The sequence below is a fragment of the Ctenopharyngodon idella genome, chromosome 6, assembly GCF_019924925.1.
Source record: "Ctenopharyngodon idella isolate HZGC_01 chromosome 6, HZGC01, whole genome shotgun sequence".
Lineage (NCBI taxonomy): Eukaryota > Metazoa > Chordata > Actinopteri > Cypriniformes > Xenocyprididae > Ctenopharyngodon > Ctenopharyngodon idella.
Window position 1 is genome coordinate 6833278 of NC_067225.1, and position 22827 is coordinate 6856104.

The 22827-nt window shown below is 35.6% G+C and overlaps 1 protein-coding gene across 2 annotated transcripts in view; it reads left to right on the forward strand.

Moving 5' to 3' along the window:
* Positions 1 to 4325: 4325 nt before the first annotated feature.
* The window catches only part of erbb3a (erb-b2 receptor tyrosine kinase 3a), a 36876-nt gene continuing 18374 nt past the window's right edge, over positions 4326 to 22827 (forward strand). For both annotated transcript variants that reach the window (XM_051897558.1, XM_051897559.1), the window contains exons 1-11: positions 4326 to 5039; positions 15004 to 15161; positions 15285 to 15471; positions 16848 to 16973; positions 17692 to 17754; positions 18146 to 18264; positions 18363 to 18504; positions 18685 to 18798; positions 20054 to 20171; positions 22387 to 22460; positions 22541 to 22631. In XM_051897558.1, coding sequence (XP_051753518.1) covers positions 4934 to 5039; positions 15004 to 15161; positions 15285 to 15471; positions 16848 to 16973; positions 17692 to 17754; positions 18146 to 18264; positions 18363 to 18504; positions 18685 to 18798; positions 20054 to 20171; positions 22387 to 22460; positions 22541 to 22631 — 1298 coding nt within the window. In that variant the 5' untranslated portion in view covers positions 4326 to 4933. The remainder of the gene's footprint in view (positions 5040 to 15003; positions 15162 to 15284; positions 15472 to 16847; positions 16974 to 17691; positions 17755 to 18145; positions 18265 to 18362; positions 18505 to 18684; positions 18799 to 20053; positions 20172 to 22386; positions 22461 to 22540; positions 22632 to 22827) is intronic.

Here is a 22827-nt window from a genome sequence, read left to right on the forward strand (position 1 = left end):
GGTCACTGAGTTACTTGTTTAGTTTTTAGTTGATCTGGGAACAAAAGGGGTTAAAACATCTCAAATATATTGTTTGCTTGATTTCAAAGCATTTATTCTTTGCATTAAATAGTTTTTGTGCTTATTGAGTAGCTAGGGTTGACCTTTTAGGATGGTTCAAAGATTTTTCTTCTTCAACATTATATTTTTATTTATGTATTTATTTTGGTGAGTGTTTTGGTGAATGTGTTTTTACCTCTGTGTGCTTATGCATTTTCTTTGTTGATTTTTTTTTTTTACTGTGTTGGGTAAATCATTTTGATGGCTTATACAGTGTCAGTGAACATAATCAATGAAGGGGAAAACAATTTCTCAATGAATAATAAATAAATAAATAGAACTCTTAGAAATCATGGATGAAATGTGTAATTATCTGTTACAGTAGATTTAAAAAAGACTATTGTTGATTATGATGTAGACACCAAAATCTTTCTCTCCCTCTGATCCTCTGACTGTAACACTACACTCAAATAAAAACATGGAAATGACCATATTCTTTGCAGTTTCTTCTCTAATTTATATTTGTTCCATTTTACATTTTTAATGCTTGCACTAATCAGATGAGCAACATTTGTATCCAAGATACAAATATATAAATCTTATATAATGACTGCACCCCTGCTAGCAGATTAAAGTGGATTCTGTTGCATTGTTTAATAAACCTCATGGTCTGGAAAATGATTTCGTAAAGCCAACTAATGACTTCATGATATTGTATATTATGTGTAATGTCTCATAGTGAACTCTGGTAGGCGCCAGAAATGGACCAAGCCTAATCCTAGGTTTAATTACAGTGTTAAAGGGTTCACCCAAGAACAGTGTTGCCAAGTCTGCAGTTTTAACGCAGAATTAAGCTACTTTAAAGGAGCACTCCACTATTTTTGAAAATAGGCTCATTTTCCAACTCCCCTATACTCTACTATACTCTTAATTCCGGCATAATAATCAAGGAACTTTGCTGCCGTACCATGGTTTCAGCAGGCGCAATGATATTACGCAGCGCCTGAAAATAGTTAACTCAACTACACAAACTTAGTGGGACTATTTTCAGGCACTGCGTAATATCATTGCGCCTGCTGCACCCATGGTACGGCAGCAAAGTTCCTTGATTATTAATGAGAGTTAATAGAGTATAGTTCCTAGCCATATCGGCCTAGAAAATCGCAACTTTTCATTTTCCGTCAATCTTAGTACACAATGTAACTACAGAAGAGTCGAGTTTTAAATAGGAAAAATATCGAAATTCTTTGGTCATTTTTGAGCGAGATGCTAACGGTCTAATCAGATTCAATGAACTATGCTAAGCTATGCTAAAAGTGGTACCGCCAGACCCGGAGATCGGCTGAATGGATTCGAAAACGGTAAAACTCAACTGTTTAACCCTAGGGGAGTTGGAAAATGAGCCTATTTTCAAAAATAGTGGCGTGTTCCTTTAACACTGTTGCAGCGGGTTGATTTTTTTTTCCTGGAATGCAAATTTTACCAGGGGAACCCTGCCAAAAACGTGAACCCTGCCCGGAATGCGATTGGGCTAATTTTGGGCTAGTTTTAAGCAATTGGGTGGGTTTTGTTGTGAAAACCTGGCAACCCTGCCCAAGAATAAACAAATTGTCATTAATTACTCACCCTCGTGTGGTTCCAAACCCGTAAGACTTTCGTTCATCTTCAAAACACAAATGAAGATATTTTAATGAAATCTGAGAGATTTCTGTCCCTGACAGTCCACACAACTATCACTTTGATGCTTCAAAAAGTTCATAAAGAGATCAAAAACTAATCCATATGAGTCAAGCGGTTTAGTCCAATTTTTTTGAAGAGACACGAGCGCTTTATACTGTATGACGAACGTTATTTATTGTAGGCTTTTATTCTCATATAAACATTCATCAACTCACACATCAGTTGTGGTAAACAGAAGCTCAAGCTTGACATGTGAGAACCAATGAGGTTCATTCTTGTGTTATGCAGCACATTTGAGCTTCCGCAAGAACCAATGAGGGTTGCTCTCCCGTGTCAAGCATGTACGCTTGAACTTCTATTTATGTTCGCTGATGAATATTTATATGTAAATAAATGCCTAAATTCAGTCTGTTCATCATATAAAGCGATCATGTCTCTTCAGAAAATTTGGACTAAACCGCTCAATTCATATGGATTAGTTTTACGATCTCTTTATTAACTTTTTGAAGTGACAAAGTGGTAGTTGCCTGGACTGTCAATGGAGGGACAGAAATCGCTCAGATTTCATTAAAAATATCTTCATTTGTGTTTTGAAAGTCTTACGGGTTTGGAACAACATGAGGGTGAGTAATTTATGATGTTTTTTTTTTTTTTCATTTTTGGGTGAACTAAGCCTTTAATGCTTTGCATCATTTAATGTAAATGTCTCATTAAGATAAACTGCCTTGAAACAACTGGATTCCTGGAGTATATTGATTGAGGCACTGCAATCCCTTATGTCAGCCAGAAGAGGGCAGAACTATTATGAAAACCCACATAGTTTTAGACACTTTTCAGTTCAGGAAAGGAAGGATAACAAATGGATATTCTTTCTCATCATGGCATATGTGCTTAAATATGTCTTTGCTAATGCAAAATGTACATATATCCAATGCAAAAAAAAAATATATATATATATATATATATATACACAAACCCTCAACCTGTTCAGAGCAGAGAGTGTGTGAGAGAGCTCAATGAATCAGGGTGTGTTCTGGCCCATAATGCTGTTTGCTGGTGAGATATTAACGGACACGGAATGTGCTCCAAAACCATAAAAGACCTTGTTTATGCAGTGCATCTCTCTGAAAAAAATTAATATGATGTATAAGAGCATATAGAGTAAAGTATTTATTAGGGCTTGTTGTTCAAGAATATCTTTCTGTTTGTCTGACTGTGTACTACTTGTTTGTTCAATCGGTGCCTCACAGACCGGTAGTGCTGGAAGAGCTGGTCTTTAAAACCTGTTTTCCAACTGTGACTACCACACACTCACATGCTGACGTTCACGCAGAACAAGGGGGAAGTTAATTGTTCGAAATGTACCATTATGAACACACTGTATGTACAAAAAAACACACTCAAAATTATGATCTTTGAGGCATGTAGAATTTAAGTAATTATAAGGAATAAATTAAAAAAGAAACTTAAAAATAAAAGTGTAAAAGAGACATTTGTATTTTATATATATATATATATATGTGTGTATATATATGTATATTTAGATATTTCAGATAAATGATTGCTAATATTCTGAATTATAATTAAATGCATTGTTGTGAGGCATGATATGTGATGTGTGCTCTAAACTTAAAGTTTAGTGTTTACAGTTGAGGAATTACAATGACTACATTACAAAAAGGACATTAAAATGCAATATATACAGTCAAACCAAAATTTATTCAGACACCTTGAACATTTCATTCATTAATACAGTTTATTCACTAAAATTAAAAAAAATGGTAAAACATTATGACAAGTTCTCAGAGTTAAACTGTGTCAGAAAAAATTATCTTAATTATGTCAGATAACACTTAAGCAAAACATGTTCAGATCAAACTGTCTGGATAATTTTTGGTTACAAATTTTTATCAATTTTACTGGTAGTCCACTGTATGAAGAATTTTTGTGTATAATATGTCACAGTTTACTTTATTTTGCTATCCTCACTTACATAAATGAACTATAGTGTCCTGCACCCACTAGTAAAAATATATCAAAAATATCAAAAATGTCTGAATAATTTTTGGTTTGACTGTATGTATATATATTATTTTGGCAGTTATTGAATTGTTTTAGGGTTTTTTTTGTGTGTGTCTGAGAGTGATGTGTACTTTAAACGAAAGTTTATTTACTATTGAGGCATTTATAATTTAAAGAATTACACTAATAAAAAATATATTGTTTAAATGTATTATTTAGAAAGTTATTTTTTTGTGTCTGAGAATAATGTGTGCTCTGAACTCAAACACTTTCTTGTCTCACAGTTCTAAAGCCATCTGAACTGAGGGACAAAGTTGCCTTTGTGAGACTGTGAGTCCAGAGCCATCAAAGAAACAGTGATAAACTAGTGGACGATACCGGGACACAATGCCACCTTTGACTTGTACACAATGAGACCCCTCACTCCAAGATGACATTATTATCGATACAGCAAAGCCCAGATGTGTGTATATGTGTGCTTGTTCACACACACAGAGAGAGAGAGAGAGAGAGAGAGAGAGAGAGAGCAATCTTGGCACATGAATGTATCACAATCTCGTTGGTGTTTTCGGTGTAGGCTGTGAGGACTGTCTGTTACTGAGGGGAATTTAGAACACTGTCTGTTTATAATGGTAAAGAGGGCACTATCAAGGTTTAATGACTTGTTTACATGTTTGAGATAAATCAATGTACGGGCTTTGGAATTACACGGTCGACGTCACAGCCAATCAGCGTACAGCATCGTTCACCTGTCCAAGTAAACAGGTAACAAACCTCGAGACAACATTCCTACGTGCTCGAGCGTTTTCATGTTTACAAACCTTTTAACCTCTTGTGTATTTCTGATCGCTTTTCCACCAACATTTTGACTGTGTTATTATTTTTATTTCAGTCAAAATGTTTGTTTTGAACTGACGTATAGGCTACTGAAGGATTTTACAGTCTATAAACTTTTCATTAACAGAAGGAAACGGACTACTTGATTTTTTTTTTTTGTTTTTGTTTTTTTGTTTGCTCTACACCGAATGTTTTATTTTGAACGCTTTGGAGAAAACAGCAAAGAAAAAATTCCTGTCAGACTCGAACAAGCCGAAGTGAAGGGAGCATCATCTCTTCCACGCTTCTTTCGCTATGGATATATGACTGTCTGTTCAGCCTGACGGACTGACTTCGCATTGGGAATATTCTGAGAATGATAATGAAGATGAAGATGAATGCTGCTGCGCTGCAGATGCTCGCGCTGTGTCTCGCGCTCCGTTCACCTGCGCGCGCTCAGACGCAGGACGGGAAACCTGAAGGTAAATCTGTTTTTACAGTCATGCACGATGCACCTGTCTGTGACCAGAGCAGTACATTAAAACAACAGCATAAACGTTTTGCATTTGAATCTATAGCATGCTTATGCATTAACTATATATGCTACCAAAAATGATACTTTACATTATGTGTCCAAGTTGCATAGAATTCATGCAAATAGCCTATAATTAAGTGTAACAGCCTAGTAATAATAAAGTGTAATCTGCATATAAATATATAATTTTATCTATTTTAAAAAGATGTATTTACACACAGCTCCACTAACTTATAGCCTAACAAAATGTGTTTTTAAATCCAAATGCACATTGCTTTATTTTGTTGCTCTGATAAATATCCCAAAATAGTGATGTTGCTCTCAGTAATGCATTCAGAAAACCTGTTTCTGCACCATTGTGTCTAAGCGAGATATGTTTCGACTATGTGTAAAAAGAGAGATTTGTTCCTTACTAAATCAGTGCTCAGTTCAAATAACAAGTGACTCAACCTGTAGATTTTGTTAAACCTGTTCCTGACTCAACGGCTGTCCTCTGAAAGGAAACAATCATAGAGGAGTTTAAACTTGTGATGCCAACTGCGTTTTCTGTTGAATCTCATAACTTTTTATTTTTTAATTTTGCAAATTTTTGTAGTTTAGGTTTTTTTGTATGTTTGTTTTTGTTTTGTTTAAACACAATGCGTCTATTCAATAAGAGCATCCCAGTGTTCAATATAGTGGTCGATCAATATGGTTTTTTTTTTTCTTGTTTTTTTTTTTAAATGGTTAATTCCAAAACTTTTGGTATCTCGCCCCCATATTAAATATTTGGTTACATCCATGGATCCATAGATTATTTGATAGATTATACACATAAGCTCATTTTGCTAATGAGGAATTATCTGATACAGGAAGTATCTGAAAGGAAATTACTGTACACAACACAAGGAAAACAATCTGTTTTGGCTCACACTCAGAGACAGAGTGAGATGTGATTTGTTGATCTTTGCCCTCTTCAGTAGTGTTGACTAAGAAGGGTGGCGCACAGCGGCATGAAAAACAACAACAGGTGTATAGTCCAGGTGATCTCACTGGAAACAGGTGAAACTACTGGACAGAGTCACAAAATTCCACGCCATCTCTTATTTGACTGCAACCCCCTGAATACAGCTGTAGAATCCCTTACAAATCATGCATTACTTTTATTTTATTGTGAAGAACCAACAGTGTTGGAGATAGCATCTAAATAAAGAACAAATATACAGTAAATATCACAAAAATGCATTATTGATCTCAGATTACTTTTTTATGTAGCCTATACTTAAAGGGATAGTTCACCCAAAAATGAAATTTCTATCATTAATTACTCACCCTCATGTCGTTCCAAACCAGTAAGACCTTCGTTCATCTTCAGAACACAAATTAAGATATTTTTGATGAAATCCGAGAGGTTTTTTTATCCTCCATAGAAAGCAATGCAATTACCACATTCAAGGTCCAGAAAGGTAGTAAAGACATTGTTAAAATAGTCCATGTGACTACAGTGGTTCAACCTTGATGTTATGAAGCGACGAGAATACTTTTTGTGCGCAGAAACAAAACTAAAATAATTACTTTATTCAACAATTTCTTCTCTCCGCTGTCATTCTCCTATGCTGTTTACGTTGTTCTACGTCAGAATGCCGAATCTCAATTTTGTAATTTGAATCTTAATTTGTGTTCCAAAGATGAACGAAGGTCTTACGGGTTTGTAACGACATGTGAGTGAGTAATTTTGGGTGAACTAACCCTTTAAGGCGTATATCACAGAAAACAAATGTTTTAAAATTAGTCCTTTCAGATCAGTATTCTTTAAAAAATGTACTTTTTATCCATGCAATTACATCAAATGTTGACTGGGTTTGTCAAGCTTCAAAAAGGACCCAAAAGCACCATAAAACTATCATACAATTATAGATCTCATGCACTATTCGCTTGTAAAGTCGTGACGTAAGGAACGCCGTTTCTGGGTCCAAGCCTCAACTCGTTTCACTTGCAAATGCCATCGACGGCCGTTTATGAGTGCTATTTATTCATATTAAACATCAAAAATTTTAAAAAGTTAAACATTTTAAATACTTACAGTCTACACAACAGTCTCCGTGCTCACAGCGTCACAGACATTAATATTTCAACGATTTATAAAAGATGAATCACTGTCTGGCCATCTGGAATTTTGGTATGGAGTTAAAGGTTATGATTATAATTTTTTGTAGCATTACACCACATTGTGTGTGTATATTAGCACCGTTTGTTGTTTTTCTTGTGGTATGAGATAGAGCGTTTGGACCTGGAAGCAGTGCTGCGTGACCTCAGACTTAACAACCGAATATTCCAAGTCCAATAAAGGTTCTTTATTGGCTTCAATGGTTCCTTGAAGAACCTTTAACATCCGTAGAATTTTATTTATAGTGAAAAAATGTTCTTTAGATAATTAAAATATTATTTACACACACAAAAAAAGGTTCTTTTAAGAACTGTTCACTGAAAGGTTCTTTGTGGAACCAAAAATGGTTCTTCTATGGCATAGTTGTGAAAACCCCCTTTTGGAACTTTTATTACTGAAGTGTACAGATCAAAATTTAATTTGTTATTTGGTGAAAAGCTTGCCATTTACATTCTTGAGAGTTCAAGAAAAGTAGCAATCAGATTGTTTCAATGAATTTTTTAGATTCAATTCATAATTTGTTTAGATTCCACTTTATGAATCATGCTGTTCTTGTTCCGATGACTCAATGGTCTGGTCTCAGTGGTTAACAGCTCAGTCGAGGTGATGATTATCAGTGAATAATAACTTCAGCTTTGCTTTTCTTTAAAAATTTTCCTTTTGTGTTCCATGGAAGAATTGTTGTTTGAAACGACATGAGGGTGAGTAAAGGTTGGAATTCACTACACACACAACCTTTAAAATCTGAACTACCAGATTTTTTCGTTGTTTTACCGAACACAACAAACTCACACAGAAACATGCGCCTTGTTGCTTGTTGCATGACAGATGAAAACAATGTTTTACAATCGTCTCAAAATATCAAACGTGTTTGATATCCGGATGGAATCAAATCATGATACACTACATGATTTTCTGTGAAATCTGTCAACTCCGAATGCCCAGAATATGCAAAAATCTGTGCAAAAGTCATGTAGTGTATATTACAGCCTTAAATAAACCGAATTTTAATTTCTAGGTGAACTATCCCTTTAAATTAAATGTTTTTAGCTGTTATTTCTGCTGCAGTCATTCTAAAGAATTGCGTCCTCATAATAGCACTTGTAATTTCTCTAATGTTTGTATCAATATCACATTGAACAGCGCAATATGTTTATCCAGCTACCGGAGTTATGTTGGAATGTTTCAAGCTATTCTGCTGTACTGAATGTACTTTGTACAGAATAGTTTTCATGGTGACAGACTGCCATTGCCATGTTATGTCACAATGAACTGCTGCGGTACATATAGGAAAACAACAAACAGAACTTATAGTGAATATAGTTTCTCTACAAAACGTGTTTTAAAGAATGTATTCAGGAACACCTGCACCAGTCATGTTTATGCAGAGACAGTACACTACATGCATTATTTTACTAATATGCAACACTGGCTTATCTGACTACATATTTTTCAGATGACCAGTACACTTGAATGGTACAACCAGATATATTTCAAATGTCCCATAAAGATTACGGATGTTGTCAACCTTTTGGCATTGTTGTTATGTTCTGAGTAGAGTTTGAAGACGTCAATATGAGTAGAACAGCATTTGTTAAAGGCTCCCACACACATACTAAAGGCCGCTCCTATAAGAGTGTTGAATAGATTCACAAGCGCAGTGTGTGTAGCCTCTCTGTTTCTGCCATCGCCTCTGCATTCATTGAAAATTCATTTATGGAAATACTCAGTTTTGAGCACTGCCAAACTCTTGGTTTACGTCAAAGAATCATTTGAGTGAACAGCAAACAGTTAGGCCCAATGTTTTAAAAAACCCTTCAATTCTTATGTGAAACCTATTTGTAAATGGTCCTACTTGCACCGCGAAGAGCAGGATTCGAACCAGCATCACTTAGCTCTGTACTAGCTGGCCTCTTACATATTGAACCATTAATTAGAAGATTATAAATTGATGCCACAGTGTTTTAGTAAAGCAACTGTACTTCCGTTGAAGTGAAGTGGGTAATTTCTGTTCTGTTCACGAACAGGTTTCCGATGCGATACAATTTATTTATTTATTTTCTCTTTTTTAAAACTGCTAATTATTATGTGAGGCAGCATATTTCAGTGATAAGTATTCATTTGAGCTGATAAACAACAGAAAATTGAATAATTTACCATGATTAGCAAGATACGTCCTTTTATTTATACATTACTTTAACTCATCAAAATAACTGAAGCAATTTTAACTTTTCTTTATAAATTATATGAGATTCAACTCGATTTTTTTTTTAAGTCAGTTAATATAATTTAAGGTAAAATTCCTTGTACAGCCACTTTGATAATGCTTAAAAATCTAAGGCAGCAACTGAAGTTGAAATAGGTGGACATTTTTTACACTGTCTGGTTTTTGTGTGTGTAATGCTGAGTGTCCAGGATTGCATGCACATACTCACATACCCAAACATGTGTCTGATAAATCATATTACCTTCTCTTGCCCGGGGAACAGGAGTAACCTGTGACTTAAAATGGCTTTTAGGTGCAAAACAAAGTCATTAAGCTAGGCATGGTTTCTCTGTGTGTGCATGCCTATGTGTTGTGTGTTAGCTGACCCAGTAATGACAATAAATGATTCAGACATTAATGTGTATTTATGTTCATGAGAACCAATCTATCAGGTTTGCATAATCTCTTTGTGATCATGGCCAAGTTTCTGTTTACCAGGCAGCTAAGACATGCCTGTTGTATGCAGCTTCAGACCTCCCCTGGCTTTTGTTTTTCGTACCTGTCTCTGTACCTGTGATGTAAACCTGATAGTTGAACCTAGTGTGTGTATTTTGTGTGTGTTTGTTTGAGTTTTGGCGGGTTCCTAACACTTGTTTTCGCGCTCTGGCTGAATGGGAGCATTGTATCATTGTCTGCACACTGAGGGGCCGTTCACACGAACACATTCTTGCGTTTAACACAGCGGAATGGAAAAGTATGCACACGTTTTTAAAATTTGATCTTCTTTTAAGCTTCTTTCTGCTGTTAGCATACTTTCTTAAAAATGCAGAATTCATGCGTACGTCATGCAGGAGTGTCCAAACGTGGTCCTGGAGGGCCGCTGTCCTGCAGAGTTTAGCTCCAACTTGCCTCAACACACCTGCCTGGAAGTTTCTAGTATGCCAAGTAAGATTTCCATTAGCTGGTTCAGGTGTGTTTATTTGGGGTTGAAGCTAATGCTGCATTCACGCCATGACGTAATTACCGTAATTTCGAGATGACAACACGTGACGTTCTACTTGGAGCTGTTGACATCCTCGGACTGATCTAAATCAGTGGATCCCAACCATGTTCGTGGAGCCCCCCCAACACTGCACATTTTGCACGTTTCCTTTGTCTGACACACCAATTTCAGGTCTTGGAATCTCAACTAGTGAGCTGATGATCTGAATCAGGTATGTTTGATGAAGGAGACATGGTAAACATGCAGTGTTGGGGGGGCTCCAGTAACGTGGTTGGGAACCCCTGATCTAAATGAATCTGCAGCGGTCAGGGTACATCGGTCATGTGGTACAAGTAGGAGCTCTCAGAAAATTCCCAGCTTACAAGTTGTAATTACGAATTCTATGAGGAGGTGAACGCTTTATATAAGTTGAAATCTTGTAGTTACGGTAATTACAACATGGCGTGAACGCACTTTAAACTGGAAGCTTGTTTCCACCACTGAATAAAAAATAAAAAAGGTAATTGCAACTTTTTATCTCACAATTCAGATTTTTTTTTCTCACAATTGCGAGTTTACATCTCGCAATTCTGTCCTTTTTCTCAAAATTGCGTGATATAAACTTGCAATTGCGTGTTATGAAGTCAGAATTGCAAGATATAAACTCACAATTGCAAGTTAAAGTCAGAATTGCGAGATATAAACTTGCAATTTTGAGAAAAAAGTTTTTTGCCTCAGAATTGGACTTTATAACTCACAATTGTGACAATTCTGCATTTGCATGTTATTTTTTGACGTAACATGTTATTTACAATTAAATGAAAATGCATTATACTTTAAATGTAATATAAAAAATGCAGTTAGTTGAATTTATGTTTTTTTTGACCAACTTAAGTAGGACTTAAGTACATCTTTATAAGAAATTACTACTATTGTCTGAAATATAGTTAAAGTGTACTGCTAAATACTGACAAGCATTTATGGTAAAATATTTCTATTGAACCTTATTTAAATATATTTTGTAGTACATTTGTAATGATGACATTGCAATTTAGAACATTTAAAATGCATTGACTTTAAATGTAATATCAAATAACACACTACAGTTAAAACTGTATTAAAGTACTTTGCATGTGCTTAAGTGTACTTCTTTAAAGCCTTAGAAAATATTATTAAACATGTTGATTTAAAATGTAAGCCTACTTTAAAGTAAAACTTTTACATTTATTTTTTTTTCTTTAAGTACACTTAAAAGGACTTTTATTTCATTAATAATATATTATCTGCAAGTACAATTTTTTTAATGCTTTTAAGATTTGAAGTACACTACAAGTGCACATTCATTTCAATTAAGCACACGTCTTTTTCACCATTCTTGACTTGTAGCTATTCATTTTATTGTCCTGTGCTGGTTTGAAACATTATAGGTGGACTGCAGTGTTACTGCTACCATTTAATGGCTTCTGTGAACTTAAACCAGTGGTGGCTATTTCATAACGCAGGAGACGTAAAGAGTTAAGTTTCATTTAAGTAGCAAATTATAAAAAAAGAGAAATAAAAACTGAAACAAATGCTGGCATACATGTGAAAAGCATATAGCTCAGATGTGACGTTTAATATTGAAATCTCAGACTTTTAAATGTAAACTTTAGTGTTTTGAGAGATCGTTAAATATGTTCTGAAAGTTCAGAGGAGAAATGTGAGATTATGGGGTCGTTTTCCTCAAGATCTGATCATCTAATAATCTGAGCAGGCAATAGTTTTTTACCTTTAAAAATGCAAATGTCTGGTTTGACTGATGGTTCGAAGCCGTTTCTGACATTACTGGCCTTACCTGTCCCATTATTGGCCATAACACCCTAAAGTCTGAGCTTTAACTCAAGATCTTATCAGTTCAAGTTCTCAGCACACATATCTATAGGAACTGTGTATGTATATATTGTATTTGTTTTAACATGTATTTTGTACCCAAGGGAAAGGTACATTTAAGACCATATATTAAATCCAGTATCTCAGTGTTCTATGATTCAGGGTTATTATCATTAACTAAAATTAAAATGAACATTTAAAATAACATAAAAATAACATTTTTGTTATTTGAAACGATATAAAGGTTAACTGAAATACAATAAAAGATAAAAAGGCAACATTTCTTATTCATTTTATAATAAACTATATGGACGTATTTAAAAAAAAAAAAAAAACACACAATAAAATTACTAAAACTTTAACCAAAATTAAGTGAAAACAGAAAATATAAACATAAAATCTAATTTAAAATATTAACAAACTAGTATAATAACACTGCTGTGAAATGTGTTTGCACTGTGTTGTGTGTATGGGTATATGTCTGTGAGACATTCACTGCGTTTACAAAAGGAGAACTTTGATAAGAGCTAAAAGGTTTCCAAATACAGCCTGGACCTACAGGAATTCTTTTTTAAAAGCATATCAACATGATGTCTGACCCACATATCACACCTTTGTGGTTGGACTGAACACCTGTTTGCATTTCACAAGAGACTTTTAGGTTGATATGTTGGACTCTGTAATGCTGTTAAAGTTTATGTGTGCTATCAGTAAGTGTCTGTGTTTCTCAGTTCCTATGAAATGAAGAGATATATTGCTTTATTTGTGAGATTAGAAATATATAGACAGTGTTGGGGAAAGTTACTTTTAAAAATAATGCGTTACAATATTGCGTACTCCCTAAAAAGTAACTTTTTTATGGATTACTTTTGCATTACTTTTTCTCACCTGGGCTGGGCTTGCTTGTTTGTTTTAATAAAAAAACAAAAATATATATTTTTGGCAAATGTAAAGGCTCTTTCATATCAAATATGAAATGAATAAGCCTCAGGCTGATGGAAATGCATATTTACTCCTGTACAGTAGAGGGCGCAGCTCAAACAAACCTTTCAGCTGTGCTGCTGTTCTTAATTGCAGAAGAATAGGATGCAGGAGAAGAAAGTTCAACACTCTTACTTTAGCAATAAAAACATAAAAATTAAACAAATTTGAAGCACAAACACAAACTAAAGTCATTTTTGCTTATTGGTGTGGTTGAATTGGATCATCAATTGTCAGCAGCAAAGACATTGGTTAATAAAATGAGATTAAATACATAAAGTGTTTTTTTTTTTGTAATTTAACATTTAATTATGGCAGGTTTTCGTAATATTATGATTTTGCATTTCACTGTTTTTATTCATTTTGAGGAATACTGAATCTGTTTTTGTGCAATTGAGTAAATGCATGCTCACATTTAGTCTAGAACTACAATAAGCATCATTTTCACACGTACTCCAGATTTTTCTCAACATGGGGACTGAAGAGCTGTCATTAAATGGGAAATCTTGCAGTACTTATTTGAAAAAGTAACTCAGACATTTAGTTGTAAATTTAAAAGTATAGCATTACTTTATTAGTTACTTGTAAAAGTAATCTGATTATGTAACCCATGTTACTTGTAATGTGTTACCCCCCACACTGTTTTTTGATTGTAGTTGCAGAAGCCCTATATAACTGTGAGAACCTAATGGACCATTTTCCTGAGAAATCTGTTTCTTTGAGTTTTAATCTGTAAAGGCTCCTGGGGCAATTCCTGAGAACCTCGCTGAGCATTAGCAGGAATATTTTTTCCTAGACTCCCCCTCAGTGATGGCTTGTTTTGACCATGTCATATTTGAACCAAGGACAAAATTTGAAATGCAAAGTAGCGTCACCTCAAACTCCCTCAGTCCTCTTTTACTAAGATTACCTCTCTGGTGTCACTACATGAACAACAATGCAATAAAAATGGCAACAGCTGTATCAGTGTTATCATCAGCTGATGCACATTTTAAGATTTTTTGCATTAAATAAGGAATAATGTGCAGTCAGTTGGTTATTATTTTAAAATGACATCTGTCTGGTCTAATTACAAGGCTTCTTACCTCATAAATATATAAATGAGCATGTTACATATTAGCTGAGAGTAATGCGATTGACATTGTGCACTTTAGCAATCATTATACAGAAATATTTGAAGACACATATTTCTTTTAATTAGAAATGTATTATATACACTACCATTTAAAAGTGTGGGGACAGTAAGATTTTTTATTTTTATTTTTTTAAGAAATTAATAATTTTATTCAGCAAAGATCCATTAAACTGATCAAAAGTGATAGTAAAACCATTTTAAAAATTATATTTCAAGTCATCTTGAAAAATATTAAGAAGCACTACTGTTTTAAACATTAATAACAGTGTTTCTTGAGTAGAAATTTAGCAAATCAACATATCAATGATTTCTGAAGGATCATGTGACACTGAAGACACTGAAGAGTAATGATGCTGAAAGTTCAGCTTTGCATCACAGGGATAAATTACATTTTAAAATATATTCAACTAGAAAACAGTTAGTTAAAATTGTACCTTTACTGTATTTTTTCATCAAATATATGCAGTCTTGTTGAGCATAAGAGACTTTTTTTTCAAAAACATATAAAAATCTTACCGATCCCAAACTTTTGAATGGTAGTTTATTGACTTTTGGAACAATAAATTCACTCTCTCTCTCTCTCTTTCTACAGTGGCGATGTGTACAGGCACTCAGAACTTGTTGAGTGTGACAGGAACCTCTGAGGTCCAGTACAAGCTCATGAAGGAGATGTACACGGGCTGCCAGATTGTCATAGGAAACCTGGAGATCACACAGATGGAGCACAACCGTGATTTCTCATTCCTACAGGTGGGGAAAAAGGACCACGTTTGTAGGATTTAACAATAGATCTGAGTGTGGGCCCATGTCTGAGTGTGTTGTATATCTATTATGTTTCGTTTTATGAATGTGTAACCCAATCCCTTTTCACAGTCTATCCGTGAGGTAACAGGGTACATCCTCATCGCTATAAACCAGTTCAGACGTTTACCGCTGGAACAGTTGCGAGTCATTCGAGGGACGTCTCTGTATGAAGATCGGTTTGCTCTTGCCGTCCTCGTCAACTACCAGAAAGATGGGGTGTATGGACTAAAGGAGCTGGGCCTCACACACTTAACAGGTGAGCTAACACATACGTGACAGGTGACACATTCTCACCCACAGAAACACATATGTCAAAACACCCACGCAGCTTCCATGGCAACAAGACACTCTGTAGGGTGTGGTATAGAAGAGTGAGTCAACAGACAGAAAAAAAGATTTTTGTGTGTGTGTGGTTTATTAAAGGAATTGTTCAACCACAAATGAGCATTCGCTCATCATGAACCCAAACCTGGACCGACACACATTTGTGACTGTCTTGAGTACCTCGTAGTTTGTAGAAAAATCCTATCTGATATTGTTTCGTCATGAGAAATTCCAGGAGATTGACGTTAGATGGCTACAGTTAGGCTAGAGCATGCCCCGACCTGCTTCAGCAAACACGACATGTCTAATGTGTAATACAATCCACGTACTTTTATCTTTCCATTGTGTGTCTCAATGAACAGTGTGTGAATCAATGAACATGTTTGTCATCCTTTCCAATGCCCTTCCTTTAACCTCTCACTGATTCCATTGTGACTCAAAGTGTAGAATCAATATGTATGTTACTTATTTTTTAAACTGTTGTACATATCTTTATTAGTAATGTTTGATTATTCGTAGGTGTTTTTTAAAATCTCTAAGCGTATAATTTGTTCTGTACTGTTTGTGCTACGAACTTAAAGAGTTAGTTCACCCAAAAATGAAATTTCTGTCATTAATTACTTACCCTCATGTCGTTTCAAACCCGTAAGATCTACATTCATCTTCGGAACACAAATTAAGATATTTTTGATGAAATCCGTGAGCTTTCTGGCCTCCAGTAGACTGCAATGTCATAACCACTTTCAAGGCCCAAAAAGGTAGTAAAGGCATTGTTAAAATAGTCGATTTCTTCTCTTCCCTGTCAGTCTCTGACGTAGAACCCGGAAGCGCTGCACTGTGTTTACTACGTCAACAGCATAGGAGACTGACAGGGAAGAGAAGAAAATGTTGAATAAAGTCATTATTTTTGTTTGTTTGTTTTTTTTGCGCACAAAAGGCCAGAGAGGTCAGAAGCTCTCAGATTTCATAAAAAATATCTTAATTTGTGTTCCGAAGATGAATGAAGGTCTTACTGGTTTGAAACGACATGAGGGTGAGTAATTAATGACAGAAATTTCATTTTTGGGTGAACTAACCCTTTAAATGATTCCCCAAATGTGGCTTGTTGAGCAGAGATGTGAAACCAACTTGAACACCCTAACAATAACCTAACAATAACCTAACAAAACCTTAGAAACCGTAAAATCTCTTCCTGTATATATTTTTATTTTCTTCTGAGAGTTTAGAGAACATGTTTTGAGTTCAACATTTTATCTTATCTTTTGTCTTTGATATTTCTATATTTCTCATATTCATTATGATCTACAGAGATCCTGGAGGGGGGAGTGCAGATCATCCAGAATAAATTCTTGAGCTATGCGCCGCAGATTAACTGGTTAGATATTGTGAAGGACAGTGGAGCAGAAGTCATCATCAAAGACAATGGACCAGAACGTAAGGAGACAATGATATATGCACACACATATGTATGTATGTATAATACTGTATGTATAGCATTATAATATAATATACACTGCTGTTCAAAAGTTTGAGGTCGGTAGGATTTTTTAATATTTTTTTAAGAAGTCTCTTGCTCATCAAGGCTGGATTTATATGATCAAAAATACCTGTAAAACTTGTAAAATGAATCCAGTCTTCAGTGTCACATGATCCTTCAGAAATCATTCTAATTTGTTGATTTGCTGCTCAAGAAACATTTATTATTATTATCATTGATGAAAACAGTTGTGCTGCTTAATATTTTCATGGAAACCATAATACAGTTTCATTATTTGTATTGTTTTTTTCCTTTTTCTTTTTTTTCTGAATAGAGAGATCAAAAGACAGATAGAAATTGTAATATTATAAATGCCTTTGTTGTCACTTTTGTTCAGTTCATCCTTGCTGAATAAAAGTATTAATTTCTTTTAAAACAAAATTCTTATTGACCACAACCTTTGGAATTGTAGTGTATATATATATTTTTTAATAAATAACTATATTTATATGAATATTTATTAATACATTTTAATAAATAAATGTTATCAGAGGTGCAAAGGTTGCTTTTTCATAGTTTAGAAGGCTTAATAGTGTGGCCAAATAGATAGACAGACTTTTACTTTGGCTGATGATCTTATGGAAATGTATCAATTATAATGCATTTTTTGTTTAGTTCCCTGTCATGGGTCTTGTGGGGCTCGGTGTTGGGGTCCAGGAAATGACACTTGTCAAATCTGTAAGTCTCTGGAAACCTCACACACACACTAGTTTCAATGTTTTATTGGGACTTCCCATAGATGTGATTTTTATACTGTACAAACTGTATATTCTACCCCCTACCCCTAAACCTATCCATCACAGAAAACTTTCTATATTTTTAGATTTTCAAAACACTTCATTTAGTATGATTTATAAGCTGTTTTCCTCATGGGGACCAAAAAATGTCCCCATAAGGTCAAAATTTAATGGTTTGAAGCTGAATTTAGTATTTATCTTTATTTGCTTTATTTTTATGCTGTTTTTACAAATGAGGACATCCCGAAAACAGGTTTAGCTCACTTTTGTCCCCAGAATATGGCTAAGTAGTTACACACACACACACTGCTCACTTCCTCTCTCGTTCTCAGTGACGAAGACAGTGTGCGCACCGCAGTGTAACGGCCGCTGTTTCGGACGCAGCCCCAGCGAGTGCTGTCACATAGAGTGTGCCGGGGGCTGCACCGGACCTCTCGACACCAACTGCTTTGTATGTTTAACAAACTCTCACCAGTTCTTTAACATGTATCACTCTAAAATAACAACTTCACGTTACTTGCTTTGATATGACTATGTATGTGTTCACAGGCCTGCAGAAATTTTAACAACTCAGGGTCGTGTGTGCCGCAGTGTCCCCAGGCTCTCATCTATAATAAAGTGACGTTCAAATTGGAACCGAATCCTAATGCAAAATACCAGTTCGGCACGATGTGTGTAGCACATTGTCCTAGTAAGTGATTCTTCTGTCTTTTTATTGGTTACGGAGTGTGTTTACCTGTAGCCTATATATCATGTCAAAACGGAATATCCCACACTCTCGACACCTAGGCATTTTGAAGGATATATGGTGTAATCTAATTGTTTGACTTCCTGCCTTTATACTTATTTGCTCTCTTCTCTTGTTCTTCAGCTAACTTTGTTGTAGATGGCAGTTCATGTGTTAGCAGCTGTCCAGCAAACAAGATGGAGGTGGATAAAAAGGGGATGAAAAGATGTGAGCCGTGTGTGGGTCTCTGTCCAAAAGGTAACATGCACACCTTTGTTTACCTAGTTATCTTCAATGGGAACATATCGGCTTCTGTTGTTTTTAAACCTTCGGTCAAAAGTTGGAATAATTTAATGTTTTTGAATGTAGTCTCTTATGCTCACCAAGGCTCCATTTATTTAATCAAAAATGCAGTAATATTGTGAAATGTTATTACAATTTAAAAGAATTGTATTCTATGGAAATATATTTTAAACTGTAATTTATTCCTGTGATCAAAGCTGAATTTTCCAGTGTTCAGTGTCACATGATCCTTCAGAAATCATTCTAAAATGCTGATTTGCTGCTTAAGAAACATTTCTAATTATTATCAATGTTGAAATGTTGAAATTATTATCAATGTTTTTGCTGCTTAATACTTTTGTGGAATCACACTATCTTTTGTGATAGATTTTGTGACTTTTGTGATACACTATCATTAAAAAAGTTTGGGTAAGTAAGATAACAAAGCAAGGGTGCATTAAATTGATCAAAAGTGACAGTAAAGACATTTAAAATGTTACAAAAGATATAAATGCTGTTAAATAAATAAATCCTGTTCTTCTGATTCATCAGAGAATCCTGAAAAATGTATAACTGTTTCCACAAAAATATTAAGCCGCAAAAACATTGATGATAAAAAAAAAACATGATTAGTAATTGAGTACCAATATGAATTTATGATAATTAAGCACCAAATCAGCATATTAGAATAACTTCTGAAAGATCTTGTGACCCTGAAGACTGGAGTAATGATGCTTTACCATCACAGGAATAAATTATATTTTAAAATATATGAAAACAATTTTTTTACACTGTAATAATAATTTTCCATTTCTTAATATTATTGTTTTTACAGTATTTCTTATCAAATAAATGCAGCCTTAGTGAGCACTAGAGACTTCAAAAACATAAAAATTCTTTATTATTCCAAACTTTTGACCAGTAGTATATGTAAACCAATCAAAACTACAGACTAGCTTCAACCCAACCCTTAAGAAGCATTTTGCATTTGTAGGAAAAAACATACTTTACAAGCAAAAAAATCTATAGTTTATGGCTATGAGCGATTTACTGAATGTATGGCACTCCTGTTCATAGATTTGTCTCAAAAGATGAGTTGCATTTCTTGGCAATTTTTATTGAAAGTTGCATCACTGTCCATTGAGAAACAAGCACAATCTCCTTTATGTCCATCTTAATGTGTTCTCAATCATAAGCGTGTTCCTTGTTTTTTCTTCTTCTCTTTTTGCAGCATGTTTTGGCACTGGTACACCTTCCAAACAGACCGTAGACTCACAGAACATCGACAGCTTCATAAACTGCACTAAAATTCAGGGCAGCCTGCATTTCCTTGTAACAGGAATTAGAGGGTGAGTGGGAGAAAATTCTTGGGAAATTTCAAACATTTCTTGTTTAAAGTAAATCTTCTGAAATTAAATATGTGTTAACTTTCATTTGTAACTTGATCAAATTAGAAAATATTGTTTAATTGTGTTTATTAAGGATACATACAGTATGCTTGCTGTAAAGAAAATGTTTAAAATGTCATCACCATTCCATCATAATGTTATTAAACAATAGGGGCTTTCGCACCAAATAGTTCTAGGAACTCAGTTATTGAACTAGCCACTAGGTAGTTCCCCGAGAACTAATTTCTCCCCCGGGCCATGTTCCTGGTTGCATTCGCACCGGCAATAGGAACTCTGAAGCGGCAGACAGCGGCGTCTTTAAGCGCGACATTTACAAACGCTAAAAACCGGTGGATGGAGGATGCCATGATCGGAGCTGTATTTGTTGTGTGTCGTGGGTTTCGTGATAACGGAGATGGAATGTAAACGCATTGTTTACGCGACTGAAAGAGCAAAAAGTGGGGCTATGAGACGAAATCTCCTATGACAACTTTTAGTATTACATACACTATATTGCCAAAAGTTTTAGGACGCCTGCCTTTACGTGCACATGAACTTTAATGACATCCCATTCTTAATCCGTAGGGTTTAATATGGAGTTGGCCCACCCTTTGCAGCTATAACAGCCTCAGCTCTTCTGGAAAGGCTTTCCACAAGGTTTAGGAGTCTGTTTATGGGAATTTTTGACCATTCTTCTAGAAGCTCAAGTTCCTCCACACCAAACTCGCTCATCCATGTCTTTATGGACCTTGCTTTGTGCACTGGCGAATAGTCATGTTGGAACAGGAAGGGGCCATCCCCAAACTGTTCCCACAATGTTGGGAGCATGAAATTGTCCAAAATGTCTTGGTATGCTGAAGCATTAAGAGTTCCTTTCACTGGAACTAAGGGGCCAAGCCCAACCCCTGAAATACAACCCCACACCATAATCCCCCCTCCACCAAACTTTACACTTGGCACAAGGCAGTCAGTCAAGTACCGTTCTCCTGGCAACCGCCAAACCCAGACTCATCAATCAGTTTGCCAGACAGAGAAGTGTGATTCATCACTCCAGAGAACACGTCTCCACTGCTCTAGAGTCCAGTGGCGGCGTGCTTTACACCACTGTATCCGACACTTTGCATTGCACTTGGTGATGTAAGGCTTGGATGCAGCTGCTCGGCCATGGAAACCCATTCCACAAAGCTCTCTATACACTGTTCTTGAGCTAATCTGAAGGCCACACGAAGTTTAGAGGTCTGTAGCTATTGACTCTGCAGAAAGTTGGCGACTTCTGTGCATTGTGCGCCTCAGCATGCGCTGACCCCGCTCTGTGATTTTACGTGGCCTACCACTTCATGGCTGAGTTGCTGTTGTTCCTAATTGCTTCCACTTTGTTATGATACCACTAACAGTTGACTGTGGAATATTTAGTAGTGAGGAAATTTCACGAATGGACTTATTGCACAGGTGGCAACCTATCACGGTACCACGCTTGAATTCACTGAGCTCCTGAGAGTGACCCATTCTTTCACAAATGTTTGTAGAAGCAGTCTGCATGCCTATTTGCTTGATTTTATACACCTGTGGCCATGGAAGTGATTGGAACACCTGAATTCAATGATTTGGAGGGGTGTCCCAATACTTTTGGCAATATAGTGCATCATCGAGGCGGAGAAAAGAACACAACCCTGCAGACAGCAGGTAAATGCCGTTATCGCTGTTTTCCATGTTCTTGAAGTAAATATGTTTACACAGCTTTTTAAATGCCGGACGCCGGTGTTTGACATACGTTTGACCAATCAATGTACACTTACGTCATTGATAGTTCCTTTAGTGCTGGTTTAGACCCTACTCTGAAGTAGGATCTAATTTAGTTCCCCCAAAAGGAGTTCCTATTTCCTGCGGTGCGAACACGCCAAAATCTGAGTATTTCAGCCAAAAGTTCTAGGAACTATGAAAAGGTTCCTCCAGTGCGAAAGCGCCTAATACGTCATTTAAAAAGCCTGGTGGTTGAAATATTCATGACAAAAATGAGTTCTCATTTCTGTTGGAAATAGTGGACAAATTAAACAAGTGAGAGTGTGAAAGGTGTTTTTAATTTTTATTTATGGGAGTTTATTTTTTCCAAAAGTGCCCAGTTGAAGGTGCTGGGAAATGGTTCATTTGAACTATCAAGTCTCTCTTTCATCCACAGTGACAGTTACAATAATATTAGTGCTCTTGATCCAAAGAAACTGAAGATCTTCAACACTGTCAGAGAGATCACAGGTGTGTGTGTCTCTGTGTGTATTTTTGCCATTTCTTTTTCACTGTACACCATCTAACTCATTCTTCTGTCCACTTGATAGACATTCTGAGTATTCAGTCTTGGCCCGAAGAGTTGGAAGATCTTTCTGTCTTCTCAAATCTTGCAACAATACAAGGACGAACACTGTACAGGTGGGCATACAGCCTGTCCTTTGATTGTTAAAAGTAGTCATTTACCTGTCTCCTTAGTTCTTAACACTTAAATGCATCAGCGTAAACATAGTATTAATATTATTACTAGTAGTATGTGCACTGTTTGTACTACGAACAAGAATGATACTTAAAATTGTTCAACTTGTTGTGGAGAGGTGTGCTATCACTTTTCAAA